The sequence below is a fragment of the Empidonax traillii genome, unplaced genomic scaffold (genome assembly GCF_003031625.1).
Source record: "Empidonax traillii isolate 1590-97213 ecotype Southwest subspecies unplaced genomic scaffold, ASM303162v1 scaffold1099:size633499, whole genome shotgun sequence".
Classification (NCBI taxonomy): domain Eukaryota; kingdom Metazoa; phylum Chordata; class Aves; order Passeriformes; family Tyrannidae; genus Empidonax; species Empidonax traillii.
The window spans coordinates 201,637-220,728 of record NW_020956292.1 but is presented as its reverse complement, the minus strand read 5'-3'; the positions used below and the strand labels follow the sequence as shown (position 1 = coordinate 220,728).

Sequence of the window (19,092 nt, the reverse complement as noted above, 5' to 3'; positions counted from 1 at the left end):
AGCTGGAATCCACTGATCTTCAGTTCATAGCAAGGGACTCAGCTAATTTTTAATTAATGTAATTAATAACTTTGATGGGAAACCGAAATTAAAACAGAATTAGCAACTCTTCTAATTCCTCTAAACCAAACTATTCTTAACTTGGAGTTAAGAGAATCTCTTCTACTCTTCCAGGTTTAATCTGTGTAGGAAATCCCACCCCCGTCAGTCTCCCAGTCTGTTTTGATGCTGCCTCTGGTGGCTGCTGATTTCCTACCTCTATAATTTGGATTTGGAGTTGAACACAAGTCCCTGTAGCTCTCCTAAATCTAACATAAATACATGGAATGACAGTTTTATTACTGACTTTCCCTGCCTCATGCGGAAAAGAAGAATCTTACCAAGAAGACAATGTTGGTGTTCTGATAGAGGGCTCGAGCAACACAGATTCTCTGTCGTTGGCCTCCACTTAAATTAATCCCCTAATGAGAATGATGGATGAAAAATAAGCATCTTTGAATAAACAGCGTGACAGGCCTCCGGAAATGTGATACAGAGCTCCAGAAAAATATAAAAAGCTTCATTAAAATGCTAATTCTGTTGATAAACAAGCATAATCCTCGTGTAATATCAGAAGATAAATTATTATTCACGGGGAAGTGTAAATTATGAAGAGCTGCTCTGAGCACAGTAGGTTTTTTAGTATGAAAAATTTAACAAATGCAAGCATCCAATTCTGCATGCAAAGTACAGGAGACTTTGCTCAAAAAAAAAATCCCATTTGAGAGACACCTGAAGAAGGAAAAAAGTTTTCAACATTTCTTTTCACAGTGAGCCTTGGTGAGTTACAATTATTTACCAGTCTGGCAGCCCAGATTTGTCCGGGTGACACCAGAGAGCGTCTTCTTCATACAAAGGCCAAGCAGGGATTAAAGCATTTGTGTTATTTACCCTTTCTCCAATTTCTGTCTGATCACCAAATGGCAGTAAATCGATGTCAGGCTGCAGAGAACACGCGTCTGTAACAGCCTTGTACCTGCAAAAACAACAAAGTCACTGCAATTATTTAACCAGCCACTTACTCTGCTAAAAAAAAAGAAAAAAATTCACTGCTAAGTTATCACAGCTCTGTGATGGCTGGATAACTGCAGAAATCAGAAGGATAAAGTGATTACTCAGCAGCTAATCCTGGAGCATCGTAAAAAAATACCATGTTTATTAGAGATCTTTACTGACAATACTGCTTTTTAAAGATTTAATTGTTTAAATTATTCAGTATGTTCCTCCCTATCATGGAGCTGTTTTCTTGGACTCTGAAGGACTTTAAAGCCATTTTCCAGTGAGTTATTATTCTCCCCCCCACCCTTTAGGTGCCTCTTCATTTTCTTGACACTGATGTTACAGGACAAAGGGTCCTTGCAGGGATTCTGGTCTTGCCAGAACCAGGAAACCACTTGCAAAGCCTTGAAATTTGCTGTGAGATTTCTAGGTTAGTTACTGCCCTGTGTGATTTCTCACTTACATATCTTCTTGAAAGGCTCACTTAAATCAGAAACTTCCCTCTGATATGGATAAAATCAGGTTTACCAAACCCACCCCCCGGGGTTAATGGGCATTGATAGATATTTCTCAAAATCTACCAACTAACAACAGAATATGCCCAAAAAATCCCTAAAAAAAAAAAAAAAAAAAAAACAAAAACACCTCTCTAAAAGGAGCTGCCAGGTGTTTTTGCAAGGAGCTTGAGATTTACCTCTGTTTGTTGAAAGGGCTCCCAAAGATGATGTTCTCCTCCACGGTCGCGTTCAGCAGCCACGGCTTCTGAGCTGCATAAGCCACTGAGTATCTGTTCCTACTGTAGGCAGATGCAGAGCATTAGCAAAAAGCAGAGCAGCCACACCATGAAATGCCTGAGAATCAGGGGGGTTTGAAGGTTAATTTTATGAATGTGCATTCAGAGAAATACGGGGGAACGTGTAAGCAAAGCAACCGTTACAAAAACGGAGGGAAGGATTTTAAATGAGATGCTTTTGTTAGAACAGCACCCACTCTCTCTCCCATGATGGCAAAATCTACACTCCAGGTTGCATTCTATTCTCCTAAAAATGGCTGGTGCCTACCTCAACCTAGAAACTGCAATTTCAATCCAACTGCAAATTAATAAATAATAAAAATTATTATATTCTCATAAGAATAGTTACTTGGGTTTTTTTTTCTCTAACATCAAAATGGTTATGTGAAAAGACTGTTGAAATGGCATCAGTATACATCACTTGCTGCTTTTTTGAAGTTTTAGATTATTTTAGGTGGTCCCACACATAAAGTGGTTTTTCCTCAGTGGATGATTTTTTACTTTCAGTCTATTAGATCCCCAGTGGACCAACATGATATTGGAAAAGAGGGCAGTTTCATACAGATTGGGAAGGAATCACTGCACTGCCCCAGGTATTTTTTAGACATCCTTTCAACATGTCTGCATACCTAATGACATGTTCTTTTCTTCTGGTTGTTTTGCCAATGTACAGCAGCAAAAGAGGTCGTGTAATGGCAGATATTTTTCTGAGGTGCCCAAAGTGTATGAGGAAGGAGGGGTGAGCTGGTATCAGCTCATGGATCTGAACAGTTATCATAGAAACATGGAATCATAGAGTGGTCTGAGTTGGAAGGGACATTAAAGATCACGTCATTCCAACCCCCTGCCATGGGCAGAGACACCTTCCACTATCCCAGGTTGCTCAGAGCCCCGTCCAACCTGGTCTTGGACACTCCCAGGGATGGGGCAGCCACAGCTTCTCTGGGCAACCTGTGCCAGGGCCTCTCCACCCTCCCAGGGAAGAATCTCATCCTAATATCCAATCTAAACCTCCTCTCTGTCAGTTTGAAGCCATTTCGCCTTGTCTTGTCACTCCAGGCCCTTGGAAATAGTTTCTCCCCATCTTTCCTGTAGGTTCCCTTCATGTTCTGGAAGGCCACAATTGGGTTCCTTCTCAGCCTCTTTGATTCTGTTGCTTCCAACAAAGCATGTGGTTTACTCTGTATTTAGTAAACATCTAGAATTTGCTGATGACAGAGAGGGTGCAGGGGCATGAGAAACAGCTGGTTAGAAGGCATCAGTAGTATCCCAAAACTCTGAGGAGTTTAAGCAGTTCAGGATGCACCAGCACAAAATATGCCCTCAGGATTATCGGGCAGCAAATCCTGCTGTGTCTCCCAACCACAGCTCCGTGTGCCACTACTTGTCTGTCAGTCAGGACATGTTTTTAGTTCGGCTTGTCCTTCTTTTAAACCCGCAGGCCCCTTCCCTGGAGCCAGGGGTGGAGGCACTGCTTGATTTCAGCTCCCTCTGTCACACAGCCTGGGTTAGGCAAGGCACAAACCCCACAAAACACACAAAACACACGGGAGGATCCACGTGGTGATGTCTCCAATCCATCTAGAGGCCCTGCCTTGCGCAACATGGAGCACACTCAAGTCCCAGCACTGTCAGGTGGGACCTGGGATCACTGGACATCTTTTAGACAAGACTGAGGTAGTGGTACAATGGCTGGAAAGGATTGGGATCCACTGGATTTAAAACAGTCTGTCAATTAATCCCACAGTAAACAATTATCACCAACACGGCAAGAAAACAGAGATGGCTGAAGAGAACAAAGATGAAGGTTTGGGGAAATTCTGAAGGAATTAATGAGTGTATTAAGATACACTAAAAAAAAAAAAAAAGAAATAATACCTTCTGGATGCTTCAAAAGAGGGTTCAGTTTCATTTACACTGTAAGTTATGGTAAATGACATTTAGTAAGCAGGAAATATAAAGAATAACAATTTGTGCTAGTTTTACACACAGGGAAACAGGAGTTAAGTACACATTTTAAGAAATCAACATAAGTTGGGGTTTTTTGTTCTTGAAGGGAAAACAAACAAGGTCTTAGTAAAAACATAAAACTTTTCCAAACACAACAGTTTCATATCTATAACACACAGTGACGGAACAAGCAAATTACTTAGTTAGAGAATGTATTAAAAATTAAAAGTGTATGGTAAAACCTATGAAAAACTAAAATATTAACATTGCCTGGGCATGTAAAGGGCTGACAAGCAGTAACTTCTCCACACAGTTCTGCCAATGACCTGCAAGAGCTGCCAGCTAATGTCAGATTTCCCCTGGAGCAAAGATCAGCTCTGCAGACACACTTTTGAATCAGAAGAGACCTTGAACCTGTTTATAGCACTGAGGCTGCATAAAGCACAGCATTACAAGGCTTTCCTTGGCAACCTCCGCTTCTTAAGGACCGTGTCCTTAAGAAACTCATTCTGAAGAGCATCCAGTGGCAGCAACGACATGAACGATTTTGCAGCTCCCTCTGTTCATTAATTGACTCAAAAACTGTGTTAAGGGCCTGGAATGGCAGCAAAAGCAGTTCTGGACCAGTGATGATGTTCATGTCCAGGCATGGTGATGCATCATTGCAAAGTCCAAAACATAGAAGAGTTAAGTTTATGCCAGGTAAATAGAGACAGGGATTGGAAGGGACTGGAAAACTGATACTAATGTATTATTTTCCTGATTTAAAAAAAAAACCAAACCAACACCAAAACCATGAACAAAATTATCCTCCTCTCTCAGGCCTGTGAATCCTCCAAATGAAATGTTTCACTGCTGAGGCAGAAATGTCTGCTGACTGCCAGTATACCAGTAAATGCAGCTGCACTCGTAAGGAGAACATCCAAGTCTAGAAAATTCTAATAGCAGTGTCCTTGTAATGCCATGCTCATGTATGAAGCATCTTCCCAGAATTTCAGACCTGTGACCCAACAGCACATCATCTCTCTGAGGACTTTGATAATTCAAGCCTCCCAAAGTGCACAGTCTGTGTTTCCTTTGTGCATCAATTGTCAGAAAAGATACTGCATTAGAGGTGAATAAATCCTGCTGGTTCTCTCAGAAGTGTCAGGGATCCGTAAATTGAGGCACAAAAGAGACATCACTTCACTAGAACTGGTCTCTTACTCAGCAGAAACTTTCAGTCTTCTCTACAGTGGAGTAAAGTCACAAGAAAGCAAAAGATGGAGTTTAACAAGAGATTGAAAAGGGGTTGGAAATTAGGTCAAGCCAAACAAACAAACAAACAAAAACAACCTAAATTTGCTCCATTCAAGGCCCCCAAACTTTTATCAGCAAGGCATAGCAGTGGTAGAGAAAGAGACAGTGCTTTCATGTACACATTTGGGAGTGCCCTCCAAACTACAGTTTAACAAAAACTGGGCACAAGTCTTGCAGGACCCCTTGCAATTCAACACCAGATTTAATGTGCTTGCCATTGGAATCAAACAGATTATCTGAATGAGCAAGGACTAATTTTTGAATCTTAGTTACTTGAACACTTCTTTGGTTAGAAATGTCATTCCATGCTGAGCTTGACAAATACATTTTAATTCTCCCAAATTCTGAGTGAGACCACTATGAGAACCCACACTCACCAACAATCCCATGAATAAACGTATGGAAGACCTTTACTGAGCTGGGGCCTTCACAAACAAGGGGATTAATATTTGAACTTACACTTTTTTACCCTGCTGAAGCTGAGAGAGTGATGGGATTGTAGGGTATGGGAGTGCAGGGGAATTGAAGCTCCTGAGGTTTCTAAAAAGAGTATTTTATTTGCCTGAGGGGATTAGCAATTCTTTCTCTAGTTTCTTTATTGAAATATGGTTGTTTATGCTGATTTTTCAGCTGTACTATAAAATATACATGTTGGCCAAAACGGGTCATGGGAATTTCAAGTCTGAAATGGTAGGAAAAACCAGACTGATTGGTCATTTTGTAAGATTTTGTATACATAAGGTGAAATAAAATAGAAATGAATTTAAATCAAGGTTTTAAGGAAAAGTAATAAAGACATCTTGTTGAAGTTTGGACACTTTTATAGTGAATGACTTAAAATAGACCTAATCATCTCTAACCAGGCTGTGATCCCCTCAGAGTAAAAAGGAAGGAGAATGAAGGGATACAAAATCTCTGGGATACCACTGTGACAACAGAATGAACTGCTTCCTCTGCTAACAAAGGCAATAAATTTGAGGCAAGATGAGGACTGAGCATCTACACAAGTTTTAAGCAGGAGTTTAGAGGAATTTAGTCCTGTCCCTGCAACCAGCCACAGCAGCACAGGGTAGTTATGCTGATTTTGGCCAAAGGATCATTTATCTGATAATTTATCCCTCCAGTGCCCATAAAGTGGTTTCTGTGAGCTGTTTTTACTGTGGTTGCAACCTGAGGGAAGCACTGCCTTTTCCCAACTTATCTTGTATCCTTTTTGACACCTGAGGACAGAATAGGCCATTTGTGAGGATCCATTTAAGGGCTCTCGTGTTTCCCAACCTTTTCACTCGGAATACAACAACCTGTTTGCACAGAAACCAGTCCAGTGCACAGAAGATCTGTAGTAAGTGAGGGATTTCCACTTTAGCCACTCTTTTCTTGGTAGTCTGAGAAGATGGTTCTGGCTGTTTGGCTCGATGTGGATGAGGGGAATACCTGTCTCTGCATAATCCCCACAACTGTCCTTGTGTAGACTTAATGTTAATAATTCAGATCTGAAACAAGCTCAGCTCAGTCACTGCATCCAGACAGCCTCAGATGTGCTACAAACCTTAGACAAGGAGCTGGTTTTTTGTGTGTCTAAGGTTTGTAACATATCTGAGACACATCTCACATAAGTGGCAAGAACTGAGACCTGGCCCATAAGTCTTGCCCTGGCAAAGATCTTTTACAGAAAGATGCACTAACGTGCTTTTATTTCCCTAAGATGCCAAACCAGTCACAACCCTGGCAGCAGGACATGCAGCTCTTACTGCAGTCCCCGTCCCCAGCAACAGGATGTTCAGATCCCAGTGATGCATTGCAAGATTGCCCCAGTACAACTGGGGCTGAGATCTTATCCATTATTACTATTATTGTGTTGTTGTGCCTGAATTTGTGGGGGAATTCCCTGCATTTCCACCCCTGGATCAGTAGCTGCGTTAGTCATGCACGTGGGAGCACATGGAAAGGGATTGAAGAGAGTAAATAGGACCTTCATTATGGTTTTGCAAATCAAAGGATCCACTGGGTTAAATACCTGAAGTATCCTTCTGTATTCATCTGTCTGCCAGGCAGTCTGAAATTACCAGCAAAACATAACCACGTTTGCATCAGCTACGTCACGGTACCAGTTAAAGTGTGCAATTAATAAAAAAATGCCCCTTAAACCTGAGTTGTTTGGTGATGCACAGACAACTGGCTGACAGCACGATCCTATCCTTTGAACAAGGTGAAATCTTAATTTTTATTGTTGTTCATCGCTCATAACTGTGAAACACTCAATAAAATATCTCTAGTGTGTTTCTAGGATTTCTCATTTCTCCAATCTCCCTTAGATTTCATATCTTTTCCTATGAAAAACCTCAGTTTTTCTCAACTATATCTTTGAAAACAACTGTGAGAATCATTTAAAGGTATACTCTACTTACCCCTGGTATTTTTTCCAAACTACTCAGAAAAACAATGCCTGATTGGGGTGTAAAAACCTACATTATGTCTCTCCAAGAAATTAACTGTGGTAAGTCACATATTCTTCTTCCTTTAAAGCTTAAACTCAACATTAGTCTTACCCTGGCTCCAACTGTACCTGCTACTCCAGTGAGATCATATGTTTAGAATAGCACAAAGTGAAATGTAGCTGGAGAGCAAAAAATACCATGGATATTAGCACAGGAAAAGCAAAAAAAAAAAAATCCAGCTTGCAACACTGCTGTAAGAAAAATATGACAAAGGAGGTTACCAGTCAAGGGATGGGGCAACAAAACATTGGCCTCTGTGACAAAATTCCCTCTTCCTCAGCAAAAAGTTAATGGAGAGGAGTTTGGCTTGGCAGTTTTAAGGAAACAGAGCTGATCTTTAAAATCAAAGAACAAGTTTTGGGGTTACTGTAAAGAGTAACAGAGACTTCCACAGGTGAGGCTTGATCGTGTACCAGGGAAGGAGAAAAGCAGTAACATGTTATTGTATCACATTTTTTTTCTGCCAGCAGCAGCATCTCTGAGTGAGAAATACATGCCTATTTGATGACCTGAATTTCTATTCAGGTCATTTGCTAGGCTAAAATATTAGATATTAATTGCCAGACTAGCCTTTTCCCCTTCCTTAGTCTGCTCTGCCTGCTCTGAACCGTGACAAACAACAGTGAAAACCCTTCTTAAGTTTGCAGGTGATGCATTCCAGAGAGGATCTGGGTGATGATAATCACTCAACATGCAGTTCTGAGGCACGAGGTTTACATTTCTCACAGCAAACCTCAACCTCCTCCTCCTTAAACCCAGCAATTAAAAGCCACACAAACATACTTGCTCCAGTGAACTTTTCCCTCCAGCGTCTGCATCTCTCCCAATATAGCAAGGAGAAGGGAGGACTTGCCACAGCCAACTTGACCCACAATCATTGTCATCTGACCTGTGATCATGATAAAAACAGCAAAAAAGACACGTCTTGACAAGAGGGAAGTCAACAAGGTGCAATTAGATAGATCATAGATCCAGGTCTAGAGCGTTTCTGAACTAGATGGTTTAATTTGTTAGCTCTTCCAGGGATGGGGCAGCCACAGCTTCTCTGGGCAACCTGTGCCAGGGCCACCCCACCCTCACAGGGTGGAATTTCTTCCTGATATCCAACCTAAACCTGTTCTCTGTCAGTTTGAAGCCATTCCCCCTTGTCCTGTCGCTCCAGGCCCTTATAAATAGCCTTCTTTCCTCTGCCTTTCTTGTGGGTTCCCTTCAGGTATTGGAAATTTTCCGTGTCTCTCTCCAGCTGGGAATATAAGGGTCTTATTCCTTCCAAAGGAGGTAAACTCTGGCTCACCCAGCTTGTGGAAGCCCTGGCCTTAGACTTTAAATTCCTTGCAGCAAAGGCATTCTACTGGTGCTGGATGTGGCACCAGGCCAGCACAAAGGAGTGTTCACCCCTTACTGTTCCACTACATGGAAACAAATGATACAGACTTGGGGATTATTTATCAACCATGTGACATCAGCCTAAAGCAATAGTCTATTTTAAAACTAAGCACTTGATAGGCCATAAAAATAAAATATAAGGCTACTTAGTAGCATCAAGTACCAATAGTGTCAGGTGTTTCATATTATTATTATTAGCAGCACCATTATTATTATCGTTAATAATAATAATAATAATAATAATAGAAAACAGTAGCTGTTCTTTTTCACACTTGCTACGTAAGTTTTCCAAAACAAACCACTATTTTGTGGTTTTTTTATTCCACAGGTTTTTGCCTGTGGAACCCACAGGCAAAAGACACTGAGGACACAAGGAATCACAGGAACTCAGCTTGACAAGGAGAAATTCATTGAAAGAGGAAATAATTGAGGTTTTCTTGACAGAAAATCTGAGTTCTCTGAGATGAAAATAGTTGTGAATTGGGAGATTATTATGTGGATGAATGGCAGGAAAAGTGCAAGACATGACAGCTGTGTCCCTGGGCACCAACTGGTGGAAATAAGATACCATCTTTTTGGTATTTATTCTTACTCTTGACTTTGTTTACGCTCTTATCAAAACTATATAAAAGTATGTAAAACCCCACATAATTTATCTAATGCTATTGCTATATGACCAATAGAGGTCATGGCTTTGTATACATTTTTAACTTTCATTTTTTTCTTATAAAAATCTAAAGGTGTACTTTTGTGCTTTTCACAACAGCAAGAAAAGGAATTAGTAATAACAATTTGACATCACGTTCACATTTAAGGTGTCCTTTTGTCCTACCTGTTGGGATTCTAATGTTTATGTTGGACAGAGTAGCTAAGCCACTTCCCCATGAAAAGTATCCATTGGTCACCTACAAAAAAATTACCACATGTCACATATATAAACACATGAGGGGAAAAAATAGAATGGTTGGTTTGAATTTAAAGTATGCCACTTAAATAAGTTGTACACACATAAAACAACAAAACCGAAGAAAAAATCAACAAGTTATGTTTTTAAAGATTGCCAAACCCAGAAAAGCTTGTGAATAAGAAACTGCATGAAAGGACAGGTTGATCAACCTGTGTTAATTCCTGCCCGTCAGATATTCTAAGCTCTTCCCCTTTATATTCATGACTGGGATCTCTAGAAAGTCCTGGCCTGAAGCTGAATCTTCTCACTGCACTTCTGGCTAAAGTGCTGACTCGTACAGGGGAAAATTAGAAATAGCAGCAGCAACTGGGCACTATCAGGGGCTGTTTCAGGAGGAGCTGCTGCTCGTGAGGAACGAGAGGATGTTTTCAAACCACCTTGATGGCAACGTCGTCGATCTCCACGGGCCGTGTCTGCTTCCTTGCTGGCTGCTCGTAGCCTTCAAGCTGGTACCTCAAGGGCTGCCTCCTGTTGATGGCCTTGGTGTGCTGCACAGGGAAGTGAACACAGGGGAAAAGTTGGAATCCTCAGGAGAAGACAGCATTTGGTTCCCTATAAATCCCTTTCTTACCACTGTACCAGTTCAAAACAAGAAGCCAGTGTGTGATAATAAAGCGACCCTGCTGTCATGCACACAGTGTAATGCTTTAAACATTTCTAACTGAAGCACAGAAAATACCTGATTTTTTTGTTATCTCCCACAAAAAACCACCCCAAATTTCCCCCTCTCACCCTCCTCTGCCCCACCTGAGGCAGCTCCAAGCAAAGCTGTGTCACTAAAAGTGTGATGACGTGCTGAGTTACCAGTTAGTTCTTGGAAGCAGAACAGCTGCAGGAGTGGGAAGCAGGTCAGTTTAGCTTGTGCAGAGAACCTTCCTGAGGGATAATTGTGATTTTGGAGCCAGCTCATTCAGAGCTACCTGTGGTTATTTGTAAGTGCCTCTGTATCAAGCTGAATCGACATAATCTTAGTGATTCCTTACAGCTGGACTATATTTGGTTATTGATTTAACTTTTACAGACACTGCCTTCATTTTTCCCTTTCCCCATCATCTATCTAGACTTTGTCTGTCAAGAAAAAAAAGAAATGCTGTTCAAGTTGGGAAAATAATTTAATTCAGCTCAAAGTCAAACTTTTTTTTGTGATAATCCTTTCTTTCTGTTGCTGTCTTCAAGACTCAGTCACATTTCAACTTGTATAATGAGTTTGAAAGACCTGAAATATCTGGCTTCTAAAAAAATGTCAGAATAAAAAAAAAAAACAACCAAACAACCTTTTCCCACATCATCTCCATTGGGTTTTTTCCTTTGTCCTCAAATTTTACTCAAATTCACTGTATGTGTAGCACTCCAGAAACAGCATTTTGGAATTAATTGCTATTTCACAAAGTTTGGTGCAGTTTTTCCCACCTCCAGTTCTGAATTTCGCAGAGCAGGAATTGTTCCTACCTAAGGATGCCCAAGATACAATGGGATGTACTGGGAATATACAGCACAAAGCCCATAACCACAGAGAATCCACTTGGGGCTTTTAAAAAACTGAGGAGGATTAATTTTGAACCATGAGCAAATGTCTTGGTGTGTTGTGGGATTTTTATTACTACTGGTAATTTAAGCAATGCTTAAATATGTTTGGAGACCCTTTATATCATAGAGACACAGAGATTCAGACATAAAAGAGGCAAAATTGGTCAATATTAGTCAGCCTAGAAGCCAAAACTCCCGAGATCTATCAGCTCAGCCACTGGTCTTACATGGGGCTATAGGGCTTTGAAATTCAGTGTGGTGAACCAGAACTTACAAGTCCTGTGTGCTTCTTACAGGATTCATAAGGTACAGAGCTGTCCCCCCCTCTCCAGCTGTCATCTCCAATCTCATCACTCAGGAGAAACTCATTCAGCTTCTGGACACTTGAAAGAAAACAGGACAGTGAGTTGCACAATCCCAGGTTTCCATGAGTGCATTCCCATTTTTGTGCAGCAGCATTTATCAGAAATGTTCCAAAAGAAGTTCGTGGGACACTTTCACTTTCCTCTCGGGCTATCTGCCACTCTGATGGTAAATGAAAATCTAAGTGGAAGAAGGACAGATGAAAATAATCAAACATTGCACTGGTGGCCGGGAATGGAGAGCAGGGCTGGTCATGTAGGTGCCGAGGGAGCTCCGTGGGAATGGTTTCCATCTCTTCTGGGCCTTTCTCATGCCTACACACAGTCAGGGTGCAAACTGGAGTCATCCACCCACCTACAACCTCTGGAAGTGCCAGTGCAGCAGGTGCTTCCTGACACAGTTTCTGCAGGGATGGAACAAAGTCACTCACCGATCACAGTGAAGCTCTGTGACTTTGCAAAAACTAAAATCAAGGAACATTGGGCCAGAGACCGAGAAAGCAGGAGGACACATGCCTTCAGATCAGTGATTTGAACACTAATCTGCAAAAGGGAAAGTAGCCCTGTCTCAAGGCCCACCTGCACATTTCATGATAAATTATCAATACTTGTTCGAGCCACAGAGATGTAGGTTGGAGAGAAAGCACTGCTGTTGTCATTGTTCCCTCCTGGCAGTATTCCTGTTTCTACCTCCTCTTTTGGAAGGGAAATTCATATCTCTAACCCCCATGTCAGAATTTCATTCTTCATAAAGGGCACCAAGCAAGAACTTCTTTTTTTGCGGAATATCAGAGACCTTGCTCTGATCATGAGCCCAAGGAAACATCAACCCTTACTTCAAATTTAAACAAAGTACCCTCAAAAGTTTTCAAGGCACTAGAACTACTCTCGAACATAAAACTGAAATTCTGACCAAAGTATAAGCACTTAATCATAAAACAAATGAGCAGACACTCATGAATGTATTTAATTGAGGATAGAGCCGCAGAGTGGCCAGGAACACATTTTTCATTCTTCGCTTGGGGGACATGATGTTCATGGGAGAAAGATGTTAGGAAATGAGTTTGCCAAAGGATACAGTTTGTTTTGGCAAATATGGTCCCTAAATAGTGATCTGAGGAGTGACCAGCAGTGTTAAGGAAAATGTACACACCATTTTGATATTAGGGCTCTGCTAAACATAGTACAGAGATGTAGAGGCTTGGATGATTTATAGAGGAGCCTTGAGATTTTCCAGTACTCAGAAATCCTTTTCAACCTAGGGAAAATGTCTCATGTGGCCCTGCTGCTGCTTTGATAAAAATAAACCCTGTTTAATTATTTTTGTTTTTTGAAGCCAGTGTGGTGCTGGCAAAGGACAAAGAGCCTCAAGTCCCTTTGACTGCTATTTGTCATTCTGGTTACCCACCAAAGAGAGGCAGTGACAGCAGCAGTGCAATACCTCACCAACGTGCCTCAGTCTGGGCACTAGAGAGTGATGTTTCTGGGTGGGAAGGTTAGTTCTGTCCTCACATCCTGCTGGTGCTTGGCATCTGATGCACTGCTGCCAGTCAGGTGTCAGTTTGTGCCTCCTGGGACACCCTGGCAGTGTGTAGGTCTGCAAACTGCCCTGTGACCGTGACTCCGTCCCTGCAGGCCACTGGCACAGCAGCCAAAAGCCTGAAATTTGACTTCCTACCAACCAGCTCCCTCGAGATCAAGCGCTTTATAGCCCAGCACGAAGGAAGTTGTTCTGTTGGGCTATTTTACAAAAATAAATGCCTGGAGCAATGTCAGGCAGGACATTGCCAAATTCTCGCTGAAAGCCCAGTGCACCCTTTGTGGAGGTGAAGTCTCTCTTTCTTGCTTCAGCAGGGCCAGTCTTGCTACAGAGCTTCACACCAGTCTCTCTGGAGTGACAAGAGCCCAGAAAGTTCTAGATGAGAGGGATAGTGAGTGGCCACACCGTGAGCAGAGGAGCATTGCCCAAGGAAGGACAGTGCAGCTCTGAATCTGAACTGCCAAAGGCAGTGAAATCATAGAAAGAATGGATCATTTATAATCACAGAATCATAGAATGGCCTGGTTTGGAAGTGACCTTAAAGAGCATCTCATTTTAACCCCCTGTGATGGGCAGGGACACCTTCCACCAGCCCAGGCTGCTCAGAGTCCCATCCAACCTGGCCCTGGACACTCCCAGGGACGGGGCAGCCACAGCTTCTCTGGGCAACCTCCAGGGCCTCCCCACCCTCATAGGGAAGAATTACTTCCTAATATCCAATCTAAGCCTCCTCTCTTTCAATTTGAAGCCATTCCCTTTTGCCCTTGTCCTGTCACACCAGGCCCTTGAAATAGTTTCTCCCCATCTTTCCTGGGGCTCCCTCCAGGTCCTGGAAGGCCACAATTAGGTCACTCCAAAGCCTTCCCTTCTCCAGGCTGAACAATCCCAACCTCCTCAGCCTTTCCCCATATCAGAGCTGCTCCATCCCTCTGCTCATCTTAGTGGTCTCCTCTGGACTCATTCCAGCAGATCAATGCCTTTCCTGTGCCATTTCTTTGTATCATCCAGCAAAATGAACCGTGTGCTCTGATTCCTCTCGCATCTTTGAACACCTGAGTCCCCACACCTTAACTCTTCATTGCTGAACTAGGTGCCAAAGAGTCGGTGAAAGCAGAAGGGCCACTCACCTTACAATAGCCTTGACTGCAAACCGAACCACAGTGGAGAGCAGGAACAGGGGAGTGACCAGGATGTGGAAGAGGGACAGGGATGCGAAGGCCTGGGCGGGCTGCAGGGGCTTGTCGTTGGTGTAGGCGTAAGTCACAAAGGTCTGTCACACCAGGGAAACAGCAGGTCAGGACAAGGGCTCTCCAAAAAGAGGAGCGAGGACAGCAAGCAGAATATTTTTCTAGCTTTGTGATTGACTTCAGGCTTTAGAGGAAACACGTGACTCAGAAAGATCAATGAGAATCTAACAAATCTTGTGGATATGTTTCCACCAATTCTGGTGCCCACTCTCAGTAACGCTCTCAAAATTTGGTCTGTGAAAACCCCACATTTCCTGGCATGCCACAGCTCCTCTGGTGCTTGAGGCTAAGATTTACACCTGGCCAGAGCACAGGCAAAACTTATTCCTCCTTAAACTGCAGAGTACCCTTTCCTGAAAACTGAAATGTTGGCTTATAATGCACTTAATGCTGAAGGGACAAGCAAAGCCACCCAAAATCCCTTCAGAAAAAGAGCTTTTCTAAATGGGTCACCTTTCAAGTTGCAAAGATTCTTTCTTTCTTTCTTTCTTTCTTTTTCTTTCTTTCTTTCTTTCTTTCTTTCTTTCTTTCTTTCTTTCTTTCTTTCTTTCTTTCTTTCTTTCTAATGGTAAAAAAAAATTATATTTCTTTTTGGTTTTACCAATCCACACTCTGGGAATGGACACTCCCAGTGTCATGCTCTCCTACAGTTAACAGGGGCACATTAACTCACCTTCTGGCTTTATGAGGAATAGGTGCTACAATAACAATGGTATCCACTGGTTTTTTCCACACACCCCCTCCCTCCTTTTCTCCACCTTTTATAAGGAAAAGTTTAAAAATTAAAAAAAAAAAAAATCTTACTGCAAGAACAGCTGCTATTGGTATGGCTGCATTCATAAAAACTGGGAAGGAAAAACAAAATAGGCATCAGATTATATGAAATAAGAAAAACACACACAATTTTACAGTAAGTGTGTGACACCAGAAGAATCCAGTTTCTTGGATTTCCAATTCAAGCCATTAAAACTCCCTAAGGAAAATTACCCTGCAGGAAGAAACTTCCTTCCATGGTAGTCAGAGATCTTAAACACACCAATAAATGAGCCAGGGAATTCTCTCCCCTGTATATTCCAGTAAACTCGGAGAAAAATTATTATGTGCACAAATATTATGCAACACAACTAAAATATTACCCTCTCAACTCTTCTCCTTTACACAAAACACACTTCCTTTCAGACACTGACTTTGCTGCAATCAGAGCTGCTCATATATTATGTCGTAATGAAGGTAGCAGAAAACTCACTACAAAAATAAATCAATAAGACATACTCTATCTTTTCAAGCTTCTGTCTTATATATATATATATATATATATCATGCCATTTTATTTTAATCACATTACATCCCCCCCCCAAAAAGGTGTCCCAGACACAGCTGGGTTTTGCCTTAGCTGAAGTCAGGAGGAATGCTGACATCCTGAAGATCCTGAAGAACAGGATCCATCTCCAAGCAGTAAAAATAAAGTCACTTACTAGAAAGGGACGTATGAAGTGCAAAGGTTTTGAGACTGGTGAGTTCCTTCATCCTCGTTTCTTCCACGCTCTTACAGAATATGTGCTCCCAGGCATACAGCTTTAACAGCTTAATGCCTTTTAGGATCTCGTTGGTTTTCTTTAATCTCTCAGTAGAATAGTCCTTCATTTCAAAAGAAAACCAGGATAAGAAACTGATAACAGGTCTGTAGTCTTAATGAGAACGTTCTTTTCCCTTCATTTCTCTTGCAAAATCCATTAAAAACGCACAATTTTGTTTGTTCGTGATTTTGTGCAGGGGCCATACTGAGAAAAACAATACAAAATTCCATGTTCTTTGGAGATATTAAATTGGTTACAGTCAGGAGGGGAAATTAAGTGACCCTGTTCTGAAAAGCAGAATAACCCAAAGCATCCCAACCCTTCAAACAGTGGCTGAAGCTCAGGGAGGGGGATTAGTGTGCCAACAGTGTCCATAGCAACAGATAGAAGACTAATGTGTGTATTTGCTACACAAGATTCATATGGGATTCAAACAGACCAGTCATGAAAATAGGTGAATTATTTATTGATACATTTAACTAATTGCCCCCAAGCAGAAAGCAGTAATCATAAGGTTTGGTAAAATCATACATTTTGGAAAAATCACAATCCAAAAGCTGTTATGAATCAGGGGAAGTCAGAAAAGAGCAATAAGAAAGATTCAGAGTATTTCTGAAATCATGCAAAGACAAATCCTGTGTGCAGTTTGTACAGATTGTACAAATTGGCACAGCTCAACAGGATTGAAACCTGCTGGAGACTGGATCCATGTGTGTATGATTTGGTCACTGAATATTAAAATAAAAAGGATCTCTAAATATTTGACAACTTAAACGTCAAAAGTTGACTTAAAAAGTTCAAGGTTCATGACAATAAAGTTAAAAATTAGACAAAGTCCCAGAAAACATTTCCAACTGGTGAATTAAATCAGGCAGCAAAACAAATTTGCAGCCTTGAAGAATGTAAAATAGATATTAATGCAGCAGTGCCAGCTGATTTTGTAGAGAATACCAAAACTTGGGGTGAGAGCAAAAAGTCTGTTGTGCACATTCTTTAATATTTCCTGCTATAATTTATCTGTCATTTGTACTCTTTGCTGACATTCCATGAAATACAACGCCTGAGTGTGGGAATAACACCCTTCTGTGGAGCTGAATTCAGACAAAATTGTCCTAGCTGGGTTAAAAACGCTCTTTGCAGAGCAGGCAGGTCAAGGCCCACCTACTTTTTTGGGGAGTCCCCTCTGACAAAGGTGAGGAAGGAAGAGACACTGAGCCACGGAGGAACGGTGAGACTAAGGGATGTTCACTAACTGCAGGAACAGAACCCAGAAACCCTGATGCCTCAGTATTCTCACTCCTGGACCACAAATGCCACTGAAATAATTCACTTACAAGGGTGCTCTTCTGAGCCTCGGCCAACTTTGTAGCTATGAAATACTGTATCGGAGCTAAGAGCACGATGACTGCAGCGCCGACCAAGGCACTCACTCCCAGCAAGTTGTAGAGTAGGATCACACCCATTATTATCTGTCAAGAAAGAAAAAAACAATATAGGGTGGGGAAAAAAAAATAGATTTCAATATGCCAGAACAGTACCAAGAAGAAAAATATTTGTTCTTCTAATAAACACTTAAATGATTCGTAGGAATGGGCTGAGCACACACTTCAGAAGGTCACGTTTGGAAAGTGTGGGAAATAAACCCAGAAGCCTTTATTTTTGACATTAACTAAATAGTTTGTGTTACTGCCTGGTAGTTCTAATCCAGGCTGGGTTTCCACAGAGCTGAAGGAGCATTAAAATGATGGTGCTTGCCCCGAGGCATTTCAGAGAGTTGCTGGCCTCGAGTCTTATTTACACTAGAGCTCCTTACATCACTCTGGGAGCATTCAAAGGTCTTAGGGCTGCCTTGGATCACAGTTGCATTGTCTCATAGGGGTCCTCCACCTAAGACAGGCACTGAAGCATGAAGCAGATGTGCTGGAAATGACACAGCCTGAGCTTTGTCATCGATACCATCTGCAGGAAAACACCAACACACTGCCTTAGCCCAAAGAGTGTGGGGACACTTCCCACAAAGGTTACCTGGGAATGGTTGTGATGCAATTCCTGGGATTCTGGCTCCTGAGTTAATACAAGTTCTACTACTGAAGTATTTTTACTAGAGGTATACAGAACTAATTGCCTACCTCATATTTTTATCTCTTAAACAAGTCAGTTCTGTCTTTAAATCTCCCTTCTTATTACCCAATCAGAAGCAAGAATCAGTGCAAGTTTAACATTTTCAAAGCAAGATTCATCTTTTCAGGCTTCTGTGCTGCAAGTTCTCATACCCAGCAGCCGTTTTCTTAGGGGATAATAAAAGGTTGCAGGCAGCAATTTGCACATGGTGTAAACTGAAGCCCTAACTTGGGCCCTGATTCTGCAAGGAATGTTTGCCTGGGATATCAGGCCATAATTGGTGGATGAGCAATATATTTTCTAGGATTCACCCTGATCTTCAGCAGGGTATGGCTAAATCTGATCACACCAGATGGATATAAGTTCAGTATTTGCTATAAGCAGGACAGTCCTATCACCTTTCCCAGAGTGGAAAAGCGCTCATAGTTAACACGAGTTAGTTTCTTCCAACTCCTTTTTTTCCCCCTAAAAAATAGTCAATTGAGATATTAAAAGATTATAAAATATTTATAATAAGAGTTGGTTCTATCCCTTTTTAAAATTCTTTAATGTCAGTAGGATCACGAACAGGTGAGCGCAAGGCCAAACCCACCCCAAGCTAAAATTCTGAGGATGCTACAGGAGTCCAAGCTTTGTGGAAAACCATCATGTCTTAGTTCATTAGGGCACTTGGCGCTTTTGAAGATTTATTCCAGACTGATAATTTTAACCTTTCTTTCCCACAGGTCTGCCTGTGGTTTTTTCCCAGTCTGTTTAAGGTCCAGATGTGTGCAGTAATTAATGTTTT

The 19,092-nt window shown here is 41.6% G+C and overlaps 1 protein-coding gene across 11 annotated transcripts in view; it reads right to left on the bottom strand.

Moving 5' to 3' along the window:
- The window catches only part of ABCC9 (ATP binding cassette subfamily C member 9), a 65,554-nt gene that overhangs the window by 25,034 nt on the left and 21,428 nt on the right, over positions 1 to 19,092 (bottom strand). For 3 of the 11 annotated variants that reach the window (XM_027904849.1, XM_027904847.1, XM_027904848.1), the window contains 13 exons: positions 17,519 to 17,653; positions 16,083 to 16,245; positions 15,412 to 15,452; positions 14,488 to 14,630; positions 11,733 to 11,841; positions 10,309 to 10,419; positions 9,797 to 9,869; positions 8,362 to 8,467; positions 7,098 to 7,136; positions 3,710 to 3,748; positions 1,733 to 1,834; positions 931 to 1,015; positions 381 to 461 (listed from right to left, as the gene is read on the bottom strand). In XM_027904849.1, coding sequence (XP_027760650.1) covers positions 381 to 461; positions 931 to 1,015; positions 1,733 to 1,834; positions 3,710 to 3,748; positions 7,098 to 7,136; positions 8,362 to 8,467; positions 9,797 to 9,869; positions 10,309 to 10,419; positions 11,733 to 11,841; positions 14,488 to 14,630; positions 15,412 to 15,452; positions 16,083 to 16,245; positions 17,519 to 17,653 — 1,227 coding nt within the window. The remainder of the gene's footprint in view (positions 1 to 380; positions 462 to 930; positions 1,016 to 1,732; positions 1,835 to 3,709; positions 3,749 to 7,097; positions 7,137 to 8,361; positions 8,468 to 9,796; positions 9,870 to 10,308; positions 10,420 to 11,732; positions 11,842 to 14,487; positions 14,631 to 15,411; positions 15,453 to 16,082; positions 16,246 to 17,518; positions 17,654 to 19,092) is intronic. The other 8 variants (XM_027904853.1, XM_027904851.1, XM_027904850.1 and 5 more) reach the window with 7 other exon arrangements.